General features: G+C 47.8%; 1 protein-coding gene across 2 annotated transcripts in view; it reads left to right on the top strand.

Annotated features, from left to right (window-relative positions):
* Positions 1 to 26,881, top strand: part of MDGA1 (MAM domain containing glycosylphosphatidylinositol anchor 1) — a 159,208-nt gene that overhangs the window by 99,209 nt on the left and 33,118 nt on the right. For both annotated transcript variants that reach the window (XM_026844142.1, XM_026844141.1), the window contains exons 10-12: positions 677 to 828; positions 20,095 to 20,272; positions 21,337 to 21,360. In XM_026844142.1, the coding sequence (XP_026699943.1) occupies positions 677 to 828; positions 20,095 to 20,272; positions 21,337 to 21,360 (354 nt within the window). The remainder of the gene's footprint in view (positions 1 to 676; positions 829 to 20,094; positions 20,273 to 21,336; positions 21,361 to 26,881) is intronic.

Raw genomic sequence — 26,881 nt, 5'->3', positions numbered from 1 at the left:
TGTTTCCTTTCTTCCTGCTGCCTTCTGTTTTTAAGGGGAGATGTAGGTTGAGAAAAGAAATCTCTACCCCTGCAAAAGCTCCCGCTGTTTTTACCCAGGCTGAGGTCAGCATCCCCTTTGCTGCGGAGTTGACTGTCATGTTACAAAGAGGCTAGAGCACTGTGTTGCCAAGGCAGGGGAGATGCAGAAGGAGCAAGGTCTCCTTTTTAAGGCCATGGTCCCTGTGTGATAAATGACACTTTTCCTATGACCTACTGGCTGATTGGTCTTTCCTCAGAGTTTGTTAGCAGGAGAGTCTGTTAAGCAGCAGATGAAACAGGAGAAGTGCCAGTTTAAAGCTCAATCTGAACTACAAAGCAAGAGAGAAAAGATGAGAGCTGGTTCCACCTGGAGAGCTGAAGTTGTTCCCACCTTCCCTGGTCTCAGTCATGCCCCACTGGTGTTGCAGGACTGATAACCTTCCCAGTAGTTTAAGCTGTGAAATCAGTAGCAATTCACAGAAAATGATGGCACATCAGTGCAACACCAGCTGTAATTGTAAAGGTGTATGTCATGTCAAAGGCAAGCAGAGCTGTTCCACTCTCACCACGCCTCTTTGTGATTTACATTTCTCTTGATCCCACTCTTCTCTTACTTTCCTCCCTCTTTTTTTCTTTTTTTTTTTTTTTCCCTCCAGCAAAAGCTTATAGCCCAGAGTTTTACTATGATACTCCCAACCCCACCTTGAGCCAGAAGCAATCCAAGAATTACTCTTACGTCTTGCAGTGGACGCAGAAAGAGCCCAATGCTGTGGATCCCATCCTCAAGTATCGTCTGGAAGTCCGGCAGGTAAGGTCAGCTCTTCTAGAGCCTCAGTGCATGCCCTTGGGAAGAGGACCTCTCAGGAGGTAGTTACATCAGTGTCTCCTTGAGCTAAAGCTAAAGCTAAAGCTAAAGGTGATGAAATTGCCAGATCCTGATGGTATTGCACCTTCCCCACCAAATGGAAGAGACAGGACAAGTGCACAGCTCAGTGTTGATTTTTACGTCTGGTGTTGGGTATGATCGAGGGCTTTCAAAACCCTGCTGCCTCCCATCAGACTGTTCATGCTCAGTGTTTTGAATGGGGTTTTAATGTGAACAAAAGCTCACAGTCATTAGTAGGTATTGTAGATTTTATAGGCCAAAGGCTCAAACGAGTGGAATTCCGTCCTCCTCACTTGTATGAAATAAAGGGAATAAGCTGAAGAGCTCTCCAGGCAGGAACTGCAGGAAAAATTCATTGGCTGTTTGTGTTGCAGAAGGGCTTTCATACTGTCACAGTAATGAAGCTATTTGGACTATATGAACTCTGCAGGGGAAGAGAAGTGGGTTTCAAAGTTTCTGAGTCTGAAGAGAAATCATACTGGGGCCGGGGGGAGAGAACTGAGGGAAATCTCAAGAGATCACTGGTTGGAGAAGGTTAGGGGAAAAAGTCTGATGTTTTTAAAGAGCACATTAACCTAGCAGGATTGCCAGGTACTTTCATCCATGTTCAGCAAAGTGCCTGTGTTCAACATTTTTTAAAAATGGGGACACTTAAAATTGGTGGTTCTTGCCATTCAGTGGTAGCTTGGAAACAAATGCGTTTTGCAAGGAAAAGTTTGTTTACTGTAGATAGAAAACAAAATAATTAAAAAGATCCAAGTGCCTCTTTCCTCTAGTTCTGCACAGTAGGCTCCGGTTTTATGTCTCAGTTTGATTGTGAGCTCTCTGGGGTGGGACAGCCTTTGTTTGTTACTCAAACCATGTGGAGCACATTGTCAGTCCTTAATAATAATACAGGACACAGGGGAGCCTCTAATAATGAAGGCAGTTTGTCATAGTACCCCTTCTCTCTTAGCTGAGATTCGCTATTATCAGCACTGCAACTCAATGAACTAATTTGTGATTTTTATCCTTCTCCTGTGATGCTGAGGTTTTTTCCCTTTTGCACAGTGCCTGGAAGTAATCTTGGATCTGTTCCCTATTGAGCTCCTACTGAAAGGGATCAAGAAAAGGGAAAATCACATTTCTGTTTTAAGTTATGAAATAAAGCTGAATGCCTGTGCAAATTTAACCCCTCCCCCCTGGTTTTGTTCATACCCCATCGGTTACTGCTGTTAATGTTTCTTTTGCAGCATCACCACATAGTTGTGACTATTGAGTGGTGTCTTTTAGAGGAATGTTATACTGTGGCCCTGCAGTAGCCATCTCTCATGTATGGGCAGATTCTTAGAAATGGCTGCTGGTGTAATCGTGGTGGCTTGGGTCTGAATAAGGGAGGGCAGAGAGAGGACTAAACAGGGGAGTTTTGTTCCCACTTCTGTCAAGCACAAGTGGGAAAAACTCTGGAAAAAGCTTTCATGGTACTGCCTCCTTCAATGAAGATGCTTGTATTTCACGATGAGGTCTCTGCCTCCATGTGCCATAATGAGGTCTCACTGAGACCTTTTCTATTTCTTTCTCCCAGAGGATCACATCCCCTCTCATCTCCAACCTGCCGCTTCTCAGATCTGCCTCTGTGCTCCTGTCCTGCCTTCCTGGTCTTTTCCCAGTGATGTCCCACTTGGACTCCAAGCAGCCTTATGACACCTCCTGGCCTTTCACCCTTTCCCTTGTGTCATCACTCTCTTCCATGTCCCACAGGCTTTACTGCTTTGTCGCACCTTCTTCGTGCTGGGGCACCTGGGCTAAGCTTTATATCCCGCTGTTCTGTCACTGGACCGCATAACATAGTAACATTACTGAATATAACTGTGAAAATCTCAAAAGCTTAGAAGTATTGCTGGCTGGAGAGCTCTTAAGAAAGGGGATTTGTCCTCCTGAATGAGGAGCTGCTGTTTGTCTGTGCACACTCCTCACTGGATACGCTGGCTTCCAGGCACTAGCTGTGGTGGCATGAAAAATCCTCCTAGAGAGCTAGGATTGGAGTATTCTCCTCAGATAAAACGGGCCTTACATGTGGCCAGACGTGGCTGATCTGTTGCCAGCATCAAGCTGATGAAAGCTTACCCAGCCAGCCAGCCAGCCCACCTTCTCCTCCAACCCTGGGAGCTCCTCAGCCTCAGTGGTCATGGCAGGTGCTCTTCAGCATCTTAAGGATGAATGTAGCAGAAGCAGCCTGCAGTCTTCGGGTTGTGAGGGGCTGTCTGGAGAGGATTAACTCTTGCTGTGCTGGAATCCAAGGGGCGACCAGCTGGGATGCCCACTGGTTGTAAAATGGCTTGCTAGTTTTCATTTCAGTCTCTCTGGTTTGCTTGAAGAGCTCTTGGCGTATGTAATGTGAAGATCCCCAAGTAGCAGGATGCTTTGCAAGGCACCTGGGAACCCTTGAATTAAATTTGCTTGCTGCAGCTGCTGAAAATGGGGCTGCGTGAGAGTAAAAGTGCTGCTTATTAATTGGCTGGTGCTGTGGCACATCCAACTCTTCCTGTTCAACAGCTTCTGAGGGCTGGTTGGGCATTCCTGGGGGGATTGCAAGCAGTCTGGGGGAATTTGGTTTCCTAAGCGATGCATGGGGGCTCCCAGCAAGATGGGCAGCTGCATTTCCACAGGAGCTGATTGTTCTCGACACTGTGGAGCAGGCTGAGCGGCGCAGCAGACGTACGAGTTCCAGTAGAATAAGAATTAACTCTCAATTAAAACCAAATAAACAGCCTGACAGCTTGGAGCTACTGACCCAGGCAAAGCGAATACAATAGCAGCGTGGAGCAAGGTTTTTGTAAGCCTCTATTATATGTTTTAGCAAATAAGCTGTTATTTCCCAGAGTGCATCGGTCAGGTCACCTTAGGCAGTGGCCATTGTGTTGAGTGGCAATTCAGAGGGGAAGACATCCCCACTGAGGAATGGCAGGGTCCTCAGACTTTTGTATTGATGGCTTGGGAGGTTTTTCCTTTCTTGCTCCAAGGCAACTGATCCAAATGCTGAACACCTTACTTCACCTTAGCCAGTGAACTTCGAGTCCACAGCCTTGAATGTTCTGGTTGTGGGCAGATGCCATGAGGCTTTGGGGCTATTTGTTTAGTCAGCTTTTTTTCTTCCATGTATTCTTACAGCATAGAAAGACACTGAGGCACTGCACGCCAAGTGAAATGTTTTTCATTGCCTGGGGATTCAAAGCAGCCTCTCCAAACCAGATCTTTGCTTAAAAAATAAAAAGCCTTTTAAGTTGCTTGTTTCTCTCTGTGTATTTTATCTCCTCCCAGAGCTCTGCTCTACATTAAAGAGAAACGAAAAGCCATCTAACATTGCGAGCAGGTTGGATCCTGGAGGAAAGATCTGAGTTGGGCTGGTGGTTACAGTTACAGGGGATAGTGGCAGAATTACTGTGTACTTAATGAGCTGGAACCCATCTGTGACCTGAGGCTGCGAGAGAGAGAAGGAGGAGAAGGTACTGGTGCAGTAGGGAAGTTTAATCTTCATTGTGCCCCTCAAGGAGACCTGAGGCTGCAGTCTCCTCCATACCTTCTGATGCACAGGCTCTGGCCAGAATGGAGCCAGCTTAACACATTCCTGCTTTTCCCCTCCTCAGAGCAGGCTCAGCTCTATCTGCCAGACAGACCCCTGAAATTTGCACCAGGCCAAGCCCCAGACCCATTTGCTAAATTAGCTCACTGGGTTGTCACTTCAGATTAATTCTTGTCAGGGAGACTGTCTTTAATGAGACTAGCCCTGTGCAATGCCTGATTAATTGTACGGTCTCTCTTTGTTTGTACTTTCATCCCCTCCATGTTGGATAAACATCCCCTGCTGTCTGCAAAACTCATCTGGGCTCCAGAGCCGGCTGCCACTTGCCTCATCAGCCAGCCAGAGCAGCATTAATGAGAGCTGCAGCGGTGGGGAGCCGTGTGGGGAGGTGACAGAGAACAGAGCTGTTTGGACAGACATAGGACAGGGGCGTTAGAGGGAATTTAATGATTGTGATTAGAGTGGAAGGTTAACTCCGTTGACGGCCGCCGCAACGCAGCGGGAGTGGTTTTATGCCAAGGCCCAAGGGCTGCAGGTCTGTATTGCTTCATTTCTGCCTCTGAGTTGTTCTTTTGCTCTCCTCTGAGACCACTTCAGCAGTGTCTGTCAATTGCTGTCTGGTTTTGGCTTCATTTGTGCAAAGTCAGACACCCCTCCAAGAGCACACAGTCCGGGGCCGGGGGGTCTTGACCTCTTCAGGCATCAAGCAGGGGGGATAGTATTATTCAAATGAGAGTATGAGTAAGCAGTGCACCAGCCCATAGTCATTTATGTAAATGTTTAGTTGAGAACACTGCTAACTTGAACCACTGTCTTCCCCATTTGTGCACCATTGTGGCTTGGTGAACCCACATGCATGGCCCTTGGCTCATGAGGAACCAGCTTAGTGAAGTTGGAAGCATCTTCCAATGCTTATAAGCAGCCCTGTGATAACATCAACAGCTGGTTTGGGCAGCCAGGGTAGAACAAACTTTCAGAACAAGCTAATCCACCCAGATGCTATTCAGGAATGAGAACATCCAGGCCAAAATCATGTCTCCTGCCATCTTTAGCAGTAGCCAGTGTCCGGAGAAGAGTATAAAACCAAGGCAGACACATGCAGTATTGTGTGTTACTTTCTCTGCCTCTAGGTATTATAAACCCATTTGTTTAGTGGGTCCTAGGTTAGGAGAAGGTACAGACCACAAAAGGTGATGTACTCAAGGGGTGGTGGCCCTTGCAGCAGCCCAGCTGTGTGCTCTGGGAGGTGAACAAAATTCCTTCTCTTCTGCAGATGCAACTGTGGCTTCAGGTGAAGCTTCTTTAGGAAACTGAGCAGCTGGTGCCTTGGGGAGTTGCCTGAAGGCTGCACCTCAGAGCTGGGGGGATGCCAAGGGATAGGAAAGCAAGCAGCTGTGGAAAGGGGCTAACCACTCACAGTAATTACAAAGAGGCTGTGAGGCTATGCAGGGCAGAAACCAGGAGATCTAAAGCCCGGCTGGAAATTAATCTGGCTTCAGCAATCAAGGACAAGAAGAAGTGTTTCTATAGGTATGTCAGTAGCAAAAGAAAGACCAGGGAGAGCCTCCATCCCCTGCTAGATGCAGGAGGAAATATGGTAACAAGTGATGAGGAGAAGGCTGAGGTGCTTAATGCCTGCTTTGCCTCAGTCTTTAATAACAAGGCTAGTTGTACTGAGGGAATGCAGCCTCCTCAGCCAGAAGACAGAGACTGGGAGAAGGACCCTCCCGCAATCCAGGAGATAGTCAGTGACCTGCTGCATCACACAGACACACAAGTCTATGAGACCAGACAGGATACACCCGAGGGTGATGAAGGAGCTGGCTGGGGTGCTCACCAAGCCACTTTCCATCATTTCCCAGCAGTCCTGGCTGACTGGGGAGGTCCCAACAGATTGGAAATTGGCCAATGTGACACCCATATGTAAGAAGGGTTGGAAGGACGATCCAGGAAATTACAGGCCTATCAGCTTGACTTCAGTGCCTGGGAAGCTGATGAGCAGCTCATCCTGAGTACCATCACACAACACATGCGGGACAACCAGATGCTCAGGCCCAGTCAGCATGGGTTTATGAAAGGCAGGTCCTGCTTGACAAACCTGATCTCCTTCTACAACAGGGCGACCTGCTTATTGGATGAGGGAAAGGTTGTGGGTGTTGTCCACCTTGATTTTAGCAAGGCCTTTGACACCATTTCCCACAGTATTCTGCTGGCAAAAATGGCTGCTTGTGTCTTGGATGGGCACACGCTTTGCTGGGTAAAAAACTGGCTGGATGGCCGGGCCCAGAATGTTGTGGTAAATGGAATTAAACCCAGTTGGCGTCCGGTCACGAGTGGTGTCCCCCAGGGCTCGGTGTTGGGGCCACTCCTGTTTAACATCTTTATTGATGATCTAGACAAGGGGATCGAGGGCACCCTCAGTCAGTTTGCAGATGACCCCAAGTTGGGTGGAGTGTTGATCTGCTCGAGGGTAGGGAGGCTCTGCAGAGAGACCTGGACAGGCTGGAGCCATGGGCTGAGCCCAACTGGAGGAGTTTCAATAAGGCCAAATGCCGGGGGCTGCCCTTGGGCCACAACAACCCCCAGCAGTGCTACAGGCTTGGGGAGGAGTGGCTGGAGAGCTGCCAGTCAGAGAGGGACCTGGGGGTGTGATTGACAGCCGGCTGAGCAGGAGCCAGCAATGTGCCCAGGGGGCCAAGAAGGCCAATGGCATCCTGGCTTGTGTCAGCAATAGCGTGGCCAGCAGGGACAGGGAAGGGATCTGACCCCTGTACTGGGCACTGGTGAGGCCGCCCCTCGATTCCTGTGTTCAGTTTTGGGCCCCTCACTACAAAAAGGACATTGAATGACTCGAGCGTGTCCAGAGAAGGGCAACGCAGCTGGTGCAGGGTCTGGAGCACAGGTCGTACGGGGAGCGGCTGAGGGAACTGGGGGTGTTTAGTCTGGAGAAGAGGAGGCTGAGGGGAGACCTCATCGCCCTCTACAGCTCCCTGAAAGGAGGTTGCAGAGAGCTGGGGATGAGTCTCCTTAACCAAGTAATAAGCAATAGGACAAGAGGTAACGGCCTCAAGTTGTGCCAGGGAAGGTTTAGACTGGATATTAGGAAACATTTCTTTACAGAACGGGTTGTTGGGCGTTGGAATGGGCTGCCCAGGGAGGTGGTGGAGTCCCCATCCCTGGAGGTGTTTAAGAGTCGGATCGACATAGCACTGAGGGATCTGGTGTAATTGGGAACTGTCAGTGTTAGGTGGATGGTTGGGCTGGATGATCTTCAAGGTCCTTTCCAACCTAGACGATTCTGTGATTTTGCTGACTGGGGAATTACAGGCTGCCTGGACTTCACTGCCATCACCAAGGCCAACAGGACTGGGTCCATAGCCCTCATCCCGTGGCTCTCTGGGGCACTGTGCCCCCACTGACCCCATCCTGTGTATCCCCCCACTAGTGCTGTGGTGGGCTTTTCAGCTGGGGGGTGCTGCAGGAGACGAGGAGGTGATATAGTGACATTTTAGGACAGCTTAGCTAAAAAGCAGTCAGGGCTGTCCTCCCAAGTCCTTTTCATACTAGAAGATGAAAAGCTTAAAGGATGAAGTTGTGGCTTGTAAAATAGGGAGTGACCCATCCTGCTCTGAATCAAATGTGACCTGTGGTGCACCAGTGTTATCTGGAAAAAGGGAAAGAGCTTGTGGTGCCACATCCATTGAGAAATCCTCCTGCTGAGAGGCTGCTTAACTGGACAGTTTGATCATGTTTCCTTTCCTCCTCCCTGATAGAGCATTGTGGTCCCAGCTGGCTGTAGTAAGGATGGGTGTGTGACTTCCCGTGAAGCAGCAGATGGTGGCCCTGGCTGCATGTGGGATGCTGCATGGATCAAAACACTTGTGGAGTGTGACAAACAGCACATCCCTTTACTGTTCATCATTTCACTTGATGCAGGCTGTGCTGGTCCTGTCACACTGGTGTTAGGACTGGGGACTGCAATGACTTGGCCTCATAGTATTTGCCCAGGACTGAATCTCAAAGCAGACATTCTGTTGTAGGCTGGCTTATAAGTCACATCTACTGGAAAGCTTCTTTAGTCGTGTCTTCTTTTTTGCCTACCTTGGCTGTCAGTTTGATGTCTGATTACAGGCTGCTGTTGTATGGGACAATGTCAAATCAACGCAATTCCACCTACCTGGAGCTATCCTCTGTAGCGAGAAAAGGTGTTTTTTCAACTCTAACTCTTTCATCGACCCCCACTGATGCTTTTTGCTCTTTTTTTTATTTCCACTTTTGTTCAGGCAGTGCGAATAGGCACATTACATTTGTGTTCTCCAGTCAATTGCCTTCAGTTGCGCTAGTGGCATACATGATACTGTGCAGAGCTCAGCCCTGAGGGAGGTAGAAAAGGATGCAGAAAGGAGGCAGTGTGTCAACAGGAGGTATGCTGGGTGGACAGTTCGAACAGCCGTCTTGACGTGAAGCCAGGGAAAGCAAGAGAAGGGAGATATTACACTGCTTTTTTAGACTGCAAGAGGAGGAGAGACTTGGAACATGCAGTGGGATTGAGTGGAAACTGGGTGCTGGTGAAAGGGGAGCTTGTTGATCAATAGCATTTGATGGACAAGCTGTGCATGAAACAATAAGATTGCTCTGTGGGACTTGGGGGTAAAACAGCAACTTTGTCACAGACATTAGGAGCATAGAGGGCAGGATCCTGCCTCAGCTGTGTTCTCTGCTGCCTGAAAATGGGACACAACATCAGTCATTGCAGCTGACAGCCCATTGAGCCATCTCTCTTTTTGTCCCTAGCTGTCACAGGTGATGATATGTCAGTGAGACCAGCTGCAAGAACAAGGTCCTTTTTACCTGGGCTGTAAGGGAAGATTCCAGGACAGCTGGATGTTTAGTGGGGGTGGGGATACAAGTAGCTTTTTCCACATTTTATGTATGTATTATTTACTGGCTAAGTTGACAACAGCAGAGCCTTCACTCAGCCCAAAGGAAGGGAGTTTCCTCCTGGCCATTGCTCACTGCAGGCAGAGTTGTTGGCCTGGCCATGGTTGCTGTTAGCCCTGTCAGCCAGAGGATAGGAGTGATTTCTACAAGGCTGGCCAGGGAAGCTCAAGACAGGCCTGACCAGCACTGATGAGTTAGGTGAGTTCAGAGGAAATGGCTGGGAGCTGTGGGATGAGGTTTCCCCCTTAGGTCTGTTTCATATCTTCCAATGCCAATATTGAGACTTCACTTTGCCCGTAAGAGCTCAGCAAACAATGCCTGACTATTAATAGTAAATTAGTCTAACTAATTTTCTTCTTTTGCATTCACAAATTGCTCTTCAGTATGATTCATGGTTTTCCTGAACTGGTGATCCCTGGTCCACAGATTATTTGTAATGGGTTAGTTGGAAAAATTGGTAATATGAGCAGCGGCAGGTTAGTTATGCCTCAGTCTCATGGTATCATTTATCTTCTCTGGTTATCCACAGTAAGGTAACCTCCCCAAAACAAGGCAGCCAAAAGTTTTACAAGGTGACTTGGCATTCATAAAGTGCCTTGTAGCAGAGGTTTTGTCTTAACATTTACTTTTCTAAGTACTGCTCCTAATGCAATTAAAGTATTTGACAGTGCAAGAGAGAAAGCAGGATATTGTTTAGCTTGCCTAGTACAAAGGAATAATTACCAACAATTTTCCCAGTCCTAGCTCTGTTTGGAATAGTTACAGTGCCTGAGAAGAACAGTACAAATAATTTTGCTGGGAAGGCTCATATGATCTTAAAACACATCTAGTAGCAAAATCTCATGTCTCTAGCTCCTAACATCACTGTTCAGTGCTGATTTAGGGTAAGGAGAATGTGAGAGATGAGATAATCACATTCCCCCCAACCAGTATACCCCTCATATCAGCCTTGCAGTCCTGAGGTGTTGTTTTCACACCATTGTGCTTGTTCGCATCCAGCAGGCTGCTGGCGTGTGTTTTACAAAGCTGAGCACAGGATGAAAAATGCTTGCCAGGTATCAAAGATGAAAGTGAGGACTTTGTGTGCATTTCTTACCTTCAGTGGCTTCAAGGGGTACATGCTAGTTACTGAGTTTTTCTGAGAGTCCCTGTTGGTAAGCTGTGATGCAGCTCCCACTTACTCTGCTCATCTGTTGTTTTCAGTAGTCAGCCCATGTTCCTCCTACTGCTTCAGAGTTCTCTTTGCACACCTTCTTCCCCTTCCCTATTCCCCTTCCTATTTTCCACCCCTTCTTTCTTTTGTTTCTGGTTCTGTTCTTGGTTTTGTTCTTGCTTTGGTTTTGTTTTGTTTTTTTTTTTCCCCTGACTTTCACTTCCTAGAACATATTGGAGATAAGAGGAGTGTGTGAAGGGGGAAGGGCTTGGAAGAGAGATGTAGTCTCTCCCGTAGTTTGTGACAAACAGGCAGGAGTAGGCACTAGATAGATGTTTTGACTGTTTCATTAAGAAATGAAACATACTCGGTCATGCTGCCAGTGCAGGTAGCATGAAGCAATGTGAAGGGCTTTATGGCTCTCCCTGCATACACTGTGCTGCCTCGCCTCTTCTTTACTAAACAGGACTGCAAGTGCAGTCGAGGTAGAGGTGTCCTGTAGGCCCTGGAATGATACTTACCTATATACCTTCATTGCATGTAGCAGACTGGGTAGTCCAGAGTCCCACACATAGGCTATTTCTGCTCAGTAAGCAGTACCCTCATCCTTTATTAATTGTTGTTTTTAAGGGTAAAGTTGTCCTAACAGAGGGCTCTGCCAGGGTCTGTAGAGAATCCCAGAAAAGAAGCCTGGGAGATGGCAACTCCTGTTGGTGGAGTATGTCTCCCTTGATAAATCACAACCATGATTTTGTGAGAGAAAATGGCTCAGAACCCAACCTAACTGGAGGTGAGCAAACCTGGGCTATGTAGAGCCAGCTTGCTTTTTCTTCTGGGAGCCAGAAGCCCTGACAGCATGGCACATAGACATGTATGTGGGTCTGGCTGTGGGCGGTCATGTTCAGTGCAACAAAATGGGTGCAAGAGGAGACTCTACTCTCTGAGATTAGGAATGGGTATAAAGTTGGATCCAGTGAGGCACCAAGCAGTGCTGATTTTCAGACGTGGGGCTCAAAAGAGATGGGAACCATTGCTCTGGGCAGGAGGGGGCTGTACAGCAACATGAGGATCCCTTATTCAGCCTATGCCCATGCTGCAGACAGAGAAGTGGTTGCAGGCTCTGCAGTGCATAATCAGGAACAAGTAGGATCTTGCATTAGTAATAGAGCTTCCAGTCTGAAGAGAAGGACTGCATGTGCCTTCAGGATCGTAGATAGGGCTGTGAGACAGTAGGAGAGGGATAACAAGCATAGACACACATGTAACTAGCTCAGTACCAACTACAGTGACACCAACATAGGGTCCTTGCACAGCCTGGGAAGCACGTGGCTCTCCCTCCCTTCTCACCCATCACCGAATTCAGGTGGTAGTTTAGCCCTTTTCTTCTCCAACTCCTGAGCTCCCCCTCCTCAGGACGTGCAGTGTGTGATGCCTCAGTAAGCCCATGGCTCGTCAAGTTGCCAGTCATGGTGTGCCTCAGTTAAGGCTTTTACTTGACTGTCTCCCTGACAGACTGAAGATTAGGTCTCCTGTTCTTAGGCTGGGGAACATATGCTAATAAAATACATATTGCTTTCTGATCAGCCCCTAATGAAAGACATTATTGAAGAGTGTGGAACAAGCACTTACAGTAATTCATGACAGCACCAATTTGGCTTCTCTGGGAAGCTGTAAACTGCTGCTCTCGGCACCTAATGAGGATGGGCAGCTCATTGTGTGTGCAAGAGGAAGAGAGAGAGAGAGAGAGAGACTGTCTCCTGGCTTAGATGGCTCCAGCTGTCCTCAGTAGCTACTGAAGGTCACAGTTGTTTCTCTCTTTGGAGTTGGGGATGTCTCAGCCCAGAAAGGGAGCCTTCTGCTAAAGACAATTTAGGAGGAAGACCTTCCAGGATTGTTCATTTAGACTGAATAATGGATTTGCATTGGCCATCCATGCTTGTTTAACCCCAGGATATGAACCTGTGTGCTTGACTGATGAACAATATCGATATGAATTTCAGTTCACTGGTGTGCTTGTCTGGCAGATACCAACATTATGTTACATGCAATGTGATTATTTGCTCTGGAAACCCCTAATGAGTAATGGTCATCAAGCAAGGAAAATTAAATAAATCCAACTTAAACTTAACCTAGCCCTTTAATTGATACTGTTAATGCTTGACATCATTTCCATTCAAGGTGGTGATGAAGTACTAACCAAGGAAAATGTTTTAATCCAATCTGACAGGTACAGGAAGTTTGGTGAGAGGTTACAGAGAAGCATCACAGTGACTATCTTCATATCCAAACCAAATTTCTCCACTAACCAGAACTTACCCAAATGGTTTTTCCAGAAGGCACCTACCCTGCTGAGTGGGCAGACATCTTCCCCATGGCTGGTACCAGCCAGTGAGATTGGAATCCCCTATTGGGATTCTGCTGATGATAATTTGTGCAGTTGACACCAGATCGGGATGTAATGCCACCTCAGTGAAGGATCAGGATATCGTTGAAGAAGATCTCAAAGACAAGAAACTAGTTGAGTGGCTCAGGTGGGATGAAATGCAGCAGTACAGATGCAAGGTCATGCATGTGGAGAGTGCAATCAGAGGAATCTGCTGCAGGCTGGGAGCTCATCAGTGCAAAATTACTGAAGTGGAGGAATGATGTGCATGAGTGAGTTTACTTCAGGGAGCTGCTGGTAAGATGCAGGTGTGAGAAGGGGCAAATGTACTCCTAGGTGAAGCCTGAGGTGCTTCCAGGCAAGGTGGAGAAGTGCTACTGCATCCTATCTGCAGGGCTGGGATACAGAACTCCAGCAAGTGGTATCATGCAGAAAAGAATTATAGAGTAGATCACGGAAAGTCAGAGTCTGTTAGAAGAGGAGGCACAGAGTGCTCAGCTTGTTTAGCCTAGCAAAGCAAAGGCTGAGGGCTGGGGTGATTGCTGCCTATAAAAACATCAGGGGGTCAAGCAGCAGGGAGGGAAAAGAGCCATTCAAGCTAAAGGACAATATTGGCACAAGATCAACTAGGTGCAAGCTGCCTGTGAATAAATTCAGGCTGGAAATTAGAACATTAGGGTGGTCAGGCTCTGGAACAGACGTCCAGCAGGAAGGGCAGGCCAAATGGGAACAGTTTTTAAGATGGCATGTGGTACATTCATAAAATGAATAAGCAGAGGTAGCCCCTGAGGTGACAGGGGACTGGGCTCTGTCAGCCAGGAGTGTATTTACCCTGCTTTTCCCCTGAACATGGCTGTGATTTCCCCTTTTCTGAACTCCTGGAGGATAGGAGGGGGCTGCCAGTGCAGAGGGGTTTTATCTCTCTGCCAGAATACAGAGAGCAAGAATCAAATCTGTGGTGTACAAATGCAATGTCAAAGACAAGCCATCTTCCTCTGCTCTGTCCCGTGGTGCCAAGGTGACATCAAGGACCAGGATCTCAATCCATTGCTGTGTGTCAGAAAGTCCATGAGAAGAGTGAGACAGAAGGGTCGGATTTATGGCATGTTTTTCCATCATTGTGTAGAGCCTCGTGTTCAGGAGAGGTTCCAAAATTCCCTGTTCACACCTTCCTCCTGCCTCTGTTTCTCAGCATTTTTCATTCCTCTTTTCTGAAGGAATTTGCAATGATCTTATTTCTACCCATGGAACTCATCTCCTGGGCTCTTATTCTCCAGTGATGGAGAATGGATCTGGCCCTTGGATAATAATTTGCTCTCAGTCTTTGCACTGTAAAGTCTGACACACATAAATCCTTTTCCTTTTTTTCTTTTTTTTTTTTTAACTTTAAGATGTCTGCAGCTTCTAAACCCTTTGAAGTTACTTCTCTGCAAGGCATCCTGTAGCTTTGGAGGTGCAGTTGGGGTGGAAATTGAAGGCAAGACATATCTGTTGCTGTAGCAGGGTGTTTTGGATTGCAGAGCCCCATATTCATCTCAGGAGTTGTCACTCACATCATATAAAGCTCAGCCCCTTCCAGTCCCTAGGATGGGGTGCTTGGGAGTATCTTTCCTGGCTGTCACCAGTTTAAAGCTGCAGACTCTGCCAGTCCCATCATGTTGAGGTGATGGTGTGATTGTTCCTGCTCTTTGTGAATGACACTCCCTTTGGAAGGGAGCAGCTGTGTCTTAGCTGGATTTTGTTGGGATGAGTTCATGGCAGTCACAGCCACAGGGGAAAACTGATAGGAGATGGTGCCTGCAGCCCCCTAGGACAAAGGTATATAATGTGTCCAAGACTGGTGGCAAACAGAATGAACTGGTGAAAGTGGGAGGCTTTTTCATATCCTTAGTGGTATTGCCTGTCAGAGGAAAAGTGCCCTTCTGCTGCTGTCACCTTCTCCTGGCCCTGGACCATGCTAAACCAGGATGTCTATGCCTGATGAGAAACTGGGCAGCTTGGCTGAGACTGTGTGTTCTCCTGGGCACGAGAGACACAGATGCCCCTGCACCTCCTGCTGCCAGGTGCTGAGCTTTGAAGACCACCTTAATTGCTGGTTGCTTGGAGAGTACATCCCACCAGCTGCACAAGCAGTTGAAGATTGTTTTGTCCACATTATTGCCCCATGCTTTTTTCAAAATTTTTTGGGATACCTGTGCTTCCTGCACCACGAGGCTCCCTGCAGCTCCTGGTCCCATGCACGTGTGCTCTCCAGTGTTGTGACACTCATCGATGAGAGAGGAGGGGTGTGGGGTCGGGGGGACTCAGCCTAACATCCCACCTGCACGTGTGCTGGAGACAGCATTTGTCTGTTGTGCTCCTCTGAAGAGCTATACAGAGGGTGAGGAAGAGCCCGTCAGAGGGAGGGATCCTGCGTGCGAGGCTGCTGTGCCACACCAGCCTTCCTTTATCTGCCATCGTCCTCTCCGAGAGGCTGGTGTGGCTGGGGATGGGAGCTGGGAGCCTTCCCAGCAGCCCACGTCTGCAGTTAGCTGGTGAGGAGAGAGTGGGAGTTTGGGCTGCCACCCCCGTCTCATTTGTGCTGCAGGAAGGAGCAGCCGGGGTAATTTGAATGAGGCTGAGAAAAAAGGGAGTGAGATTGAGTGTGTGTGGAAGGGAGGGGAAATACTGGAAAACAGAGTTAGTGCTTGGGCCCTGAACTGAGAAGTTGCTGAAGAAGCGGGACAAGTAAGGAGAGAGTGGCAGGAGTGAATAGCAATGCTGGGAAGCTGGATGCCGACAGAGGAGTTCCTTTGCTCTGATCAGCTTGTTGGGGAATCAGCATGATTTTAATGTATGTTTTTCTAGCTGGTGTTTTCAATAATTCCCTGGGGCTTGGTGATGAAGCAGGATATTTTTCTAATTCCTTCCTCAAACAAGAATGCACAGTTGCTTAATGTGCAGCTGGTTGTGAGACCACATGCTTGGCTACACAGGTCACACCATGTCCCAGCACAGGTAGGTTATCCTGGTCTTGTAAATCCTTGGTGTGCTTTGTTGAGCAGGACTGCAACATTAACTATTGACAGATGTGTTTTTTTAATATCCTTTGGCTTTATTATGTCTGTTAGCTGATATGTACCTGGCTTAAACATCATTCTGCCTGAAAACAACATCCTTTTTTCCTTTAATCATCTACATAAACAGAAAACATAGATGTGGCGGTGTCATACTTTGGACCCCTCTGCTATAAGTGTCTCAGCTGGGATGGAAGCAGGGGACAGGGGTAATATGGCATCCTGCTTTTCTCTCTGAGGCTCTTGGTGTGTGTTCCTGGACTGTAAACCAGCTCAGCTGGCCACAGAGGGACAAGCACGCTCAAAGCATCACAAGCCAGATCACATGATAAGATGGGGCACTGGGCAGACAGTACCTATCAACAGAATGTGAGGGTGAGGAATGAGAAAAGACAGACCTAGTTTGGACGTCCTGGAGGCTTGATGACTAAGTACATATGAGCATGTGAGCGTGCTCTCCCTTGGCTGCTAATACTGCTTACAGGGAAAAGGGGCAGGTTGCACGCTCTGCATGTGAATATGTCCCACACAGGACTGATTTTGCGCTTTGTAAGGTGTTTTTAGTGAACCCCTTCTGCAAGAACATTTTCCCCTCTGCAGCCTGTGTGATATTCACAGCCAGCTGGTAGAAATTGTGGGTTTGTTTGTTTTTCCCTTTCCCATCCCCTTCCTCTGATTATTGGAAATGAAAGGAGGTGAAGGCAGAGGTGAGACTGTGCATTGCATTGTGCTCTTGTTCTGGCCCCACTGGCAGCATCCTGAGCCTGGTGATGAATGAGCTTGTTGCATGAGATCCTCCACTGAGGTTTCAGCATCTCTAATAAGGTGGCCAGCATTTCACTGTCCTCTGCACCTGCCTCTGCTTTATTGACTGCACCACAGCAATATTAAGCTGGAGTACTGGGCCAGTGTGATCAGAAGGAGGCTGAGGAGGGGGTAGAGGGAAGAAGATACCAGGGCAGCATGGGAGAAGAGCATGCACAGAGCAGGAGAGCAAGAGCAGCAGTGGACAATTGAAGTGGAGGATTAAAAAAAAGGTTCCTCCTGCACAGACCTGCTGCTGGCAATCAAGGAGGCAAAGGATGTTTAGGTAGGGGGAGACGGAGCCAGACCTTGTCCTTAATGCCTCTCTCTGCTGGACCTGTGCTAGTGACTGCAAGCCAGCACCTGGACTGGCTAGAGCTGTCACCTTTTTCTCCCTTGCACTAATTTTATGCTCTTTAAACTGCACTGGCAGTGCATGTGGCCCTTTCTCCTGACAGCTGCAGCTAGCCCAGGGGAGACATTTGGCCCATGCTGCTTTTCACCCAGAAGAGCCAGTCTTTCCAAAGACATCCCAGACTAGTTCTGTTGGGATGCCAGGACCATAGGGACTGTAGTAAGGATGTACGGAGGGCAGCCTTGATGACAGCCGGTTGCTGTGTCTGTCCAAGTTGCAGGTTGAATACAGACACGACACAGGCTGAGAGAAGAGTTGGGTCCAAAGTATTTGGTGAAGGGAAGAGACCTTCACAAAACTTTTCCCCTATGATCCAAGAGGAGGTACATGCCAGGCCCCAGCTGTGCCTTTCCCATTACCTAGTGATCCAGGTTTCTCCTGGGAAGCAGGACAGTTGCAACCCATGGAGGGCATATGTGCCTTTGCTAATTTCTGTTTCACAGCCAACTTGGGTGGCAGCCAGGTATTTATTTGGTTAAACCCATGTACCCCTGAGGATAGACTCAACTGGGAGATCTAAAGCTTTGCAGTCCAGCCTGAAGGCTGACTGAAGGCTGATTTCTCAGTTTGTCCTGCATTAGGTGATGCAGGAGAGTAAGTGATTTGACATTGCTCCCAGAGGCTTTAGATACCCAAATTCCACCTAACTCCCAGCTGAGGTGGAATTTACACTGTCTGAATCTCACCCTCAGGCTTCTCTCTGACTCTCCATTTTGTTTCTCTTCTAAAGGTTATGTCTAGACAAGGGAAATGGCTCCTGACCTCCTATTTGCTGGCTGCCTTCCCAGTGCCCCATCTTATGGCAGACTGCGGGGAGGAGCTGCCACCTCCCCACCCCCCCCCCTCCCCAGTCAGGCTCTGCTCCCCAAAAAGCCCTGTGCCAGGAGCTGTACCACTCCAGCCTCCTGTTTCTGGCTTGTGACCCCTTCTCTCCTCCCAGATATTTGGGGGGTTGGTGCTAACAATCCCAAGTGAGATCGCTGCTGCTGGGAGCCAGGTCTGCTCTTGCTTGGCAGAGTGAGGGTGCAGAGGTCTGGCAGATGGGAGGGCTGAGCGGTAGGCATGCCAGTTGGATCAGCACCCAGCTTGCATGCATGCAGATGGGGCGTTGTTGATAGAAATGGATCCTGGCAGTATCGCGGTGCCAAGTTCATGCTTTTTTCCCAGAGGCATTGCCCTGGTCCTGCCCGCTGGGACTGCTCCCAGGTGCTTGCCTCACAGGAAGGCACTGAGCTGGGAGAAGGCACCAGAGCAATTCCCAGCCCCCTGTACCCATCTTGCCTGGAGGAAGAGGAGTGTGCAGAAAGCAGTTCCTCAAGCAACTTCCACCCTGATTTGTTTTGGTACAAAGGTCTCTTTTAGGTACAATCTGTAAGGCAGATACAAAGCTGTTGTTCACTGTGAGAACCACATGCAGCCATGGGTTCCGGGGACCAGTCCCTTCCCTGACACACTATTGTGGCAGGATCTGGTCCAGCTTTGCCCCTTCGCTTGGAGCACCATCCAAACTGTGGACAGATAACTCAAGTGACGAGGTGGGTCGTTGGGTCCTGGCCATGTTGGAAATGAACAGGGCTCTGGCATGGGAAGCTCTCCTTTGGCAGCCTTTGCTTCTGAGTTTGAACCTACAAGTATGTATGTTAGGGCTGGAGGCTGGCAGGGGAGGGCTTTCATGTGCTTGTTTTTACCAAGTGCCACATCTGTATTGCTCCCCTGCCCTGCCTTGCTGATGGCCTTTGCTCCTGCCATGCCCTCACTCCATCTTCTTGCCCCACACTCTCCACACTGACAGAATTGCTGTAAACCTTCCTCTCTGCATCTCCATTCCTGTAATCCTGTAACTTCAGAGTTAATGATGAACACTGAGCCTGCCTATCAGGAGAATTGCCTTTGCAGTGAAACCTGTCAGTCTAGAGGATTTATCAGAGGCAGAGGAAGGCTTAGTATGTGGGACAGTGAACACTGGGCCATGGAAAGCCCTGCCAAAGGTCTTTTTACCAGGACCAGAATCCCCAATAACATATCTTCCCACGAGAATCCAGGCACTGCACAGCAACAGACAGGAAATTGTCTCTTCAAAATGTGATCCTTGTTCTTGTCCTTCCCCCGCCAAGCATGACTGTGGCAGGGAAGTTTCATTGACATGTAATTCATCATTTTTAGTGGTGGTGATTTTGACAACGATATTTTTCCCATTGTTTTCTTTAAACTTCCCTGCTGCCTTAGCAAACTGAACAATGTTCAGCTGTTATGGTTCAGCTCCTTCCTCAGCAGGCATCAGAGAAAGAGAGAGCGTATGAATGATTCCAGAGGGCCACTGATTTGAACTAGACCCCTTGCTCTGGTCTGCAGAAGCAGTATGGGCTAGGATTCAAGGGTGGATTCTGTGGAAGGGTACTGAGTAAATATGGCAATAGACAGGTCCCAGCAAGGCATCAAATGAAATGCCATGAAGCCCAGGCAGCAAATGAATGAATTATGCATTAGTGATTGTGAACTGAAAGGTATCTTGGTAAAATACCACGCTGTGTGTGCACAGGACCTTAGTGCACTAATGGAGGTGAGTTGAGTTCATTCTTCTCCTCTTAGAGACATTGATTCCGACGCAGAGTTGCTCCAGGACCTGTAGTTCAAATTGTCCCCACAGTATGAGGGACCTCAAGGCCTCCCTTCAGGGAGAGCTCAGGCTCCTCATCACTGTTCTGTACCAGGGGTGAGAATTTTCAGACCAGTTCTGCATGAAGATCTCATTGATAAACCAGGTGTATGTATCTGTATAGGAAGAGGAGGACCAGAGTGTTAGATGGTGGGTAGGATCCCTCAGGTTTCCAGTTTAAGGATTTTTGTAACACTGTGGGTTCTTTTTCTATGCAGCTGGCTCAGAGAAACACCATCCAAACCTTCATTCCTGTGCAGAAAATGGAGAAGGGCCTGTTGCTGGAGCACATCTTGCCCAACCTGAAAGTGCCTCAGAGCTATGAAGTTCGCTTGACACCCATCACCAGCTTTGGGGCTGGAGATATGGCTGCCCGCATCATCCGGTACATGGAACGTAGGTGTCTCCTCCTCGGTCCTGGCTACGAGAGCAGGTCCGAGCCTCAGACCTAGGGACATGGGCATGTGTAGATGTTGTCTTCTGTGACCCTTGGGTGGATCTCTCTGTTCTAGGAGTTTTGGTGGCGTGGTGGTATCACATTTGGCCATACTTTGACTGTTGCCATTAACGCAGAGCATTAGATAGAGGTCTCTGAGGGCCGGTCTCCACTCATTCTTCACTCAGCTGCTCTGACTTGCACCCTCCACTCTGTGGGCAGAGAGCCCCAAAACCCCAGTTCCCGATCAGGCCATGCTGCAGCTTCCCGTGGTACAGTGGTGTATTTTAGTGGACAGCCACTGGACACTGCACATTAGCCAAATGCCCATAAAAGTAAGAGGATTTCAGGAAGCTTCATTTATTTCCAAAGCTGAATGCACAGTTCCTTTCTGAATTAGTCACTAGTAGACCTGTAGCTCTGTCCAGTACTCTGAATCCCAGATCATCCCATTGATACACATTGACCATGCTTCTCTCCCCAGCATCTCAACAGCTCACAACTCCTTCCATTCCCACAACCCTATGATTTCTTTACTCCCCTCAGGAGTTTGGACCCTGTATTTCAGCAGAAAGTACAGATACCCTCCTTCTATGTTTGCATGACTTCACACTCTTGACGCATGGGGTGACAGTGTGTCTGGTATCCCCAACATGCCCATTGTCTCAAACTTCCACAGTGTCCCAAACTGTTTTGATGTGCCTCTTAGATATCAAGTGTTGCTATCTAAGTGGGTGCTATCCCAGTGGGTGCTTCAGAAAGAAACTGCTAGGATTGACAGAAGGGTTCCCCGGATCACCCCTTAGGTGGGGTTTTGTTAAGGTCTGTTTCTGCTTGGATCAGAGAGTCAGCATCTTGTTGCATCACCGAGGCAGCCACCGAGCCCTGCTGTTTCATAGGGATGCTGCTGGAAGATTACAGCATCTATGACCTTTCTTGATGCATTTGTTTTATTTGCAGACTTTGATTGTGATTTGCAATTTGAGGGAGTTGTTCTGACTTGTTTTTCTGTTTCCTCTTCTAGCAATCAACTATCCCAACCCAACAGGTAAGCAACAAGACCTTTGTATTTATTATGTTTTGAATGTAATGCACGTTAGTCAAGTGCTTCAGCAGATCAGGCAAGCCAGTGAGCTGGAATAGACAGCTGACTTTGTCAAGTATTTTCCCTCAAAAGAGGATGAAATTGCATACCCTAATGTTTCCATGTTTCCAGTAAGTAATGCCATTTGTTGTACCTCGAGTTATTGCCAGGAGGTATACACCGGAGATAAGCCTCCCACTCATACTTGATATCTCTGTGACTTGATAGGGTGTGATCTTGAACACACCTTTGCCCTGACATTAGCAATCTGCATCCAGTAGGCATGTTCCCCAGAATATCTGTGTTTAAGGAGTGTAATATCATCCTCTTCTGACCAGGAAAGGTACCGCTTGACATCTCTGCAGGCTGGTATGGAGCAGTCTCCAGCTCAGATCTGGTTCCTCTTGCAAACTCCTCAAGCACAGTCCCTTTCTTCTTGCCCTCCAGTGTCATCACTGTTTACTTGGTTATTTACAGAATCACAGAGTCACAGGATCATTCAGGTTGAAAAAGACCCTTGGGATCATGGAGTCCAACCATCAGCACGACTCTACAAAGTTCTCCCCTACACCATATCCCCCAGCATCTCATCTAAATGACGGCTTAAACACATCCAGGGATGGTGACTCCATCACCTCCCTGGGCAGCCCATTCCACTGTCTGACCCCTCTTTCTGTGAAAATTTTTTTCCTAATGTCCTGTCTGTACCTCCCCTGTTGGGAGTTGAAAGCCATTCCCCCTTGTTCTGTCACTGATCACCTGTGAGAAGAGACCAGCACCAACCTCTCTACAATGTCCTTTCAGGTAGGTGTGGAGAGTGATGAGCTCTCCCCTCAGCCTTCTCTTCCTCAAACTGAACAGTCCCAGCTCCTTCAATCGCTCCTCATAGGAGCCTGTTCTCCAGGCCCTTTACCAGCTTCGTTACCCTCCTCTGCATTTGTTACCTTCTGGTCATTCCTGCCAAGTTGCAGGCCCATCTTTACTGAGCACCCAGAGTTCCCATTGATTTTGAGAGCAAAATACAGAACATCTCAGAATGATGGTCTTTAACAAGAATATGATGGTGCCCATTGAGCATAAAAGATTTCTAGCATGCTGTAAGTAGTGGTGGAGTGATCTTCAGGGGATGAAGCAAAGTCCCTTTGCTTCATTTGTTGGATGTAAGCCCAGGCAAAGCCCAGGCAGAGTTGGGCAGACCACTTACTGATGGTCCATGGGGGAGCAGATGGTTCCATGTATCTGTTTCTTTCTACCTGTTCCAGCTGCTGAGTCAGTATTGGTTTTTTATATATTACTCTGTGTCTGTGTAAGCAAGTGCTACTGCTGCACTGCAGGATAGCAGTGGGAGCAAGAAGCCAGGATTAGGCAATGGCAGCCAGGAATCAGGGCATGGGGTTATCTTGTTAAGGCAGCCACGAGGCATTCACTCTTGCAAGTTTATACTCTGAGGGTGGTTTAATGCCTGAGAGCAGGAGCTTCTTATAGAGTCAGAGGGATTTTGTGGCTCTAATTCCTGATTCCCTTTGCTTTGCTTTTCTACACTTTCTGATCCTCTTTAAATATTCTCCATAGAAGACTCACTGGGAAACACCGAGTGTTGCCAGGGTCTCACTCCAGAATGTCTACCTCAGTACTTGCTGGAGGAAACAAGCATCCCAGCCTGCAGGTGGAAGTGACAAATCTGGCCTTTTGCTACTTGCTTTTACACTACTTAAATCACTAGTAAAGCCAGAGCAACTCCAGTCCAAAGACCCCCTCTTGGGGTCTTTGTAAACTGACCCTTCAGACTGCTCACCTGGGGTTGCTTTGGTAGCTTGATTGAGACCAGAACAATGCATGAAATTTGCCTGTGGTGGAAGATAGCTTAGCCACTCTTGTATTTTCATGCAGTAAACCCAACACTTAGGGTTTCTCCTTGATACAAATTACCCAGCTTGTGGTGGCTATTGGGACCTCTGGGCCAGTCATCAGGGTCTTGCCCATGAGTTCACACCTTGAGATTGACTGCCTAAAGTTGCACCCGCTGCACTTGTTTTCAGAGATGCCCCTTCCTTTCAGACCTGCTGCCACTGAAATGAGCCCAGAGGCTCTTAGCTCTGTCTCTGAGCCACAGCTCAGTTCCCAAACTCTCATCCTAGTCAGGAAATCCCTGCTACTACCTTTTATTTTCCCACTTCCCCTGCTACCACCACCCCCAAGGGGAAAGGGTTGAGACAGGATTGTAAAGGTATCCTCACGCTAGGCTGCCCAGCCAAATTCTGGGAGCAAACATTGAGAGCTTTCAAGTGAAAGGCAAAGATTAGATGATTAATGCCTCTGGCAGCCTGATCCAAGGGCATGCACAATGGTGATTAATTTACAAACTCTCAGAGTCACTTAATACAATTATTTCTTCATGCAGTTTCTCTCTCAGCCTAATAAGATGTTAATGACATTGGGGCAGGCATGCATGTGGCATGGTTACAGAGCCAGGTACTGGGGTTATAAAGCAAAATCAAAGTAAAAGCAGAGGAAGTGAACAAAAGACATTGAGGATTTTAAATATTTAGAGGTTAGCAGTAAGACTGACCATAGCTCTTAAAAATCAGTTAATCTGGTTCTAAAAAACAGAATTCATCTTTAAAAAAACTGTCTTGGAATTATCTTAATTCTAAGGTATTACCTTAAAGATCTCTTAGAATAACTGATCATTTTAATGTCATGACTGAATTCCAGGGCTGGGGAATCTGCTCTGTCCTTCTTAGGTCTCCCCTGCAATTTCACTTGGACATAGCCTTCACTTTCTAACCCAAATCCTGCAGTGCTGTCCTGCACGTTATTCCAGCTCATCAGCAGTGGATGGTTTGCTTTCCCTGGTTCTAGCAAATGTAGGCTTGCAACCTTGGTGATTAAGAAGCATATGGGGTTGCTGGGTTTTTTTTCTCTTGGCCAGTGTGTCTTGCCCTTCCAGAGCAGCAACACTAGTGCAGTCTGGCTGTGTGTGGTGCTAAAATGTTTTGGGATCGTGGACAAGGTACAGTGGGTGGTGATCAGTACCAAATGATGCTTGTTGTAGATTACCCTGGGTCATTGATTACTGTCTAGTGCTTGTGTGTTCTCTCTCTGATAACGCCTCATCGTCCAGAGGAATCTGAGCTTGTGCTGGTGTGAACATGTGGGCATGAGATGTGAGCCTGGTGATTAGAGTTGGATTCCTCAAAACTGTACCCATTCCTCAGGAATATGTGTAATACAGAGGTTTAAAAAGGTGACTGCCACCAATTCCTTGTATCATGATGGCAAATAGATTCTCTGGGCCATATTATCCCCTTGTTGCAGATGGAGATATTAAAGCAGATGGCAATCCAGTATGACCCAACCAGTTACAGTATTGTGAAGCTTTCTCCCATTACTGGTTATAAAAAAAAAAAAAAAAAAAAAAAAAAAAAAAAGGCTGTTCTTGGATCCTGACGTACTTTCAGGTCGCAGTACAGTTTTCATGATCTTCATCTTCTAGATGGGGAAACTGATCTCCAGAGAGAAGATGGTAGCCTGTAGGTCACGCAGCAGGTCTGCAACAGAGCTGAGGCTTGGAGCGTGGTCCCTTATGCTCCAAGTCAGTTTCATTCATCAGACCACAGCTAAACGATGAAGGCAATTTTATTCAAGTGTGTTCCATCTGCTGTTCACCCATAGTTTGCAGATAGGATTATTATTTTTTGCATTCATCTGGCAGCCAGAATTTCAGGACCAGGGATGGCTTCCCCCTAAGGACTTGAAATTAAAACCTCCATTATGTTTCTCAAGAAGGCAAAGCAACAAGAAATGCTAATAGCCACTGCAAAGGCTCTCTCTCCTGAGACTGCAGGGAGGTGTCTGTAACCAGGAGCAATCACCTCTGTACTTTGAGCTGCTGCCGCTGCAAAGCCTGCCAAGGAAATTGTTTGGTGAAGACAGTGCTAACTCCAGCCTTTGAGGAACCAGCTCCCCTGCCACCTCCACCTTGCCTCTTACAATCCAGAGAACAACTTTGGTGTTCAATATTTAAATCCACTGTTTAACTTTTAAACAGGAAGCTCCTTTGCGCTGCAGTGCTGAGCCAGGATCCCTGGCAGATGGTGTGAGTCTGCAAGAAGGTTTGCTTCACACAGCCGAGGTCAACAGTTAGACCACCACTCTGTCCTCTGAGACACAGCAGGTCATGTTGAGGTTTTATTTTCAACTGGATCTGCCAGGTTTCTCCTGGTGAGTCTTCCTGAGAACCGTCCAGAGGTGATGTGCTGGCAGTGTCCCAAACTACACCAAACGTCTCCTAGTTATTCTGGGCACCTCCACTTCTAGCTCAGAGAAACACCAGAGCTTTGCCTTCCTGTGGCTTGTTTTAAACCAAAGGACCAGGAGTCAGAGCACTTGAGTTCTGTTTCCAGCTTTAGCACTGTCTGCTGTGACCTAAAACATGTCTCTCTATACTTTTATGCATCTGTTTCCCCACATGTAATGCAGGACATATATAGAAAGAGGCATTGCTACCTCATAGAGATGTTAAAAATCCTTGTTCATTAGTTGTTGCAAAGTGCCTTGAGATCCCAAGCTAAGCAGAGGCAATGTACTGTAGTTATAAACTCCCACACAGCAAATGTTGCCCGTAAGTTTGATCATGTTGTGGTATCTGTGGTGCATGGGACCCTTCTCTGTTTTATGCCCTTTGCTAGAATTGTTGTCTTCTGGAAGTAGCTGCAAGTGAGAGAAGATGGAGTCAGGGCATTGTTTGGGCATTAAAAGATCTCTCTTCAAGCCTTTGAGTCTTCTTCACTGAGCAGTCTCATCCCACGGGTGTGTATGGTTTCTTAAAAATGAGGCACAATAGTCCATCAACTGTCATGACCAGGCCTTGGCACAAAGCTGGGAATACTGTCCTCAGTCGTCTTATCTTGCACAGCTCTCTCTGATCTCCATCTGATCTTGGCCTTTCTCCTTAATCTGCCTCTTCTTTGGTTTCTGTGCCTCGTCCTTTGTGGGTTTGCTTCCCTCCCAGTCAGTTTCCTGGCTGGCCTCTGTGTTACAGCTTTCAGCTCTGCTTTCCACCTGATATTTCCTGTTAAGGGAATTTTGTGCTGGTGAAAGATGTCACCTTTCTCCTCTGAAGGAGGTCCACATGCTCAATATCCCAGTCCCTTTGACTGCAAAAGGACAGTCCCAGTGGATCCTGCTGTGTATGATAATACCATTGTAAGAGAAACTTGTCTTCTAACTGCAGCTGGCAACCAGTGAGCTAGAGTCACACAAATGTTTGTCTTCAGTCTTACGGAGAGAAGCCAGGGGTGTTAGACCAACCCAGCAATATCAGAAAGCTTGTGGGCTCCAGCTCCTCCTCTGAGGACCAGTAGGTCTCTGGTACAGCTGTGAACTCTCTTCTCTCAGCCATGAGGGCTGTGGAAGGGCCCTTAGAAGCTGCTTTCTCACCCTTTTTCCCCTCCATCTCCTTGCGCCGGCTATAAAAGAGCCC

The sequence above is a fragment of the Athene cunicularia genome (assembly GCF_003259725.1).
Source record: "Athene cunicularia isolate RWA chromosome 3 unlocalized genomic scaffold, athCun1 chr3_part1, whole genome shotgun sequence".
In the NCBI taxonomy this organism is placed as follows: Eukaryota; Metazoa; Chordata; class Aves; order Strigiformes; family Strigidae; genus Athene; species Athene cunicularia.
Note: the sequence above shows the minus strand (reverse complement) of the source record. Positions and strands in the feature narration are given on the sequence as shown.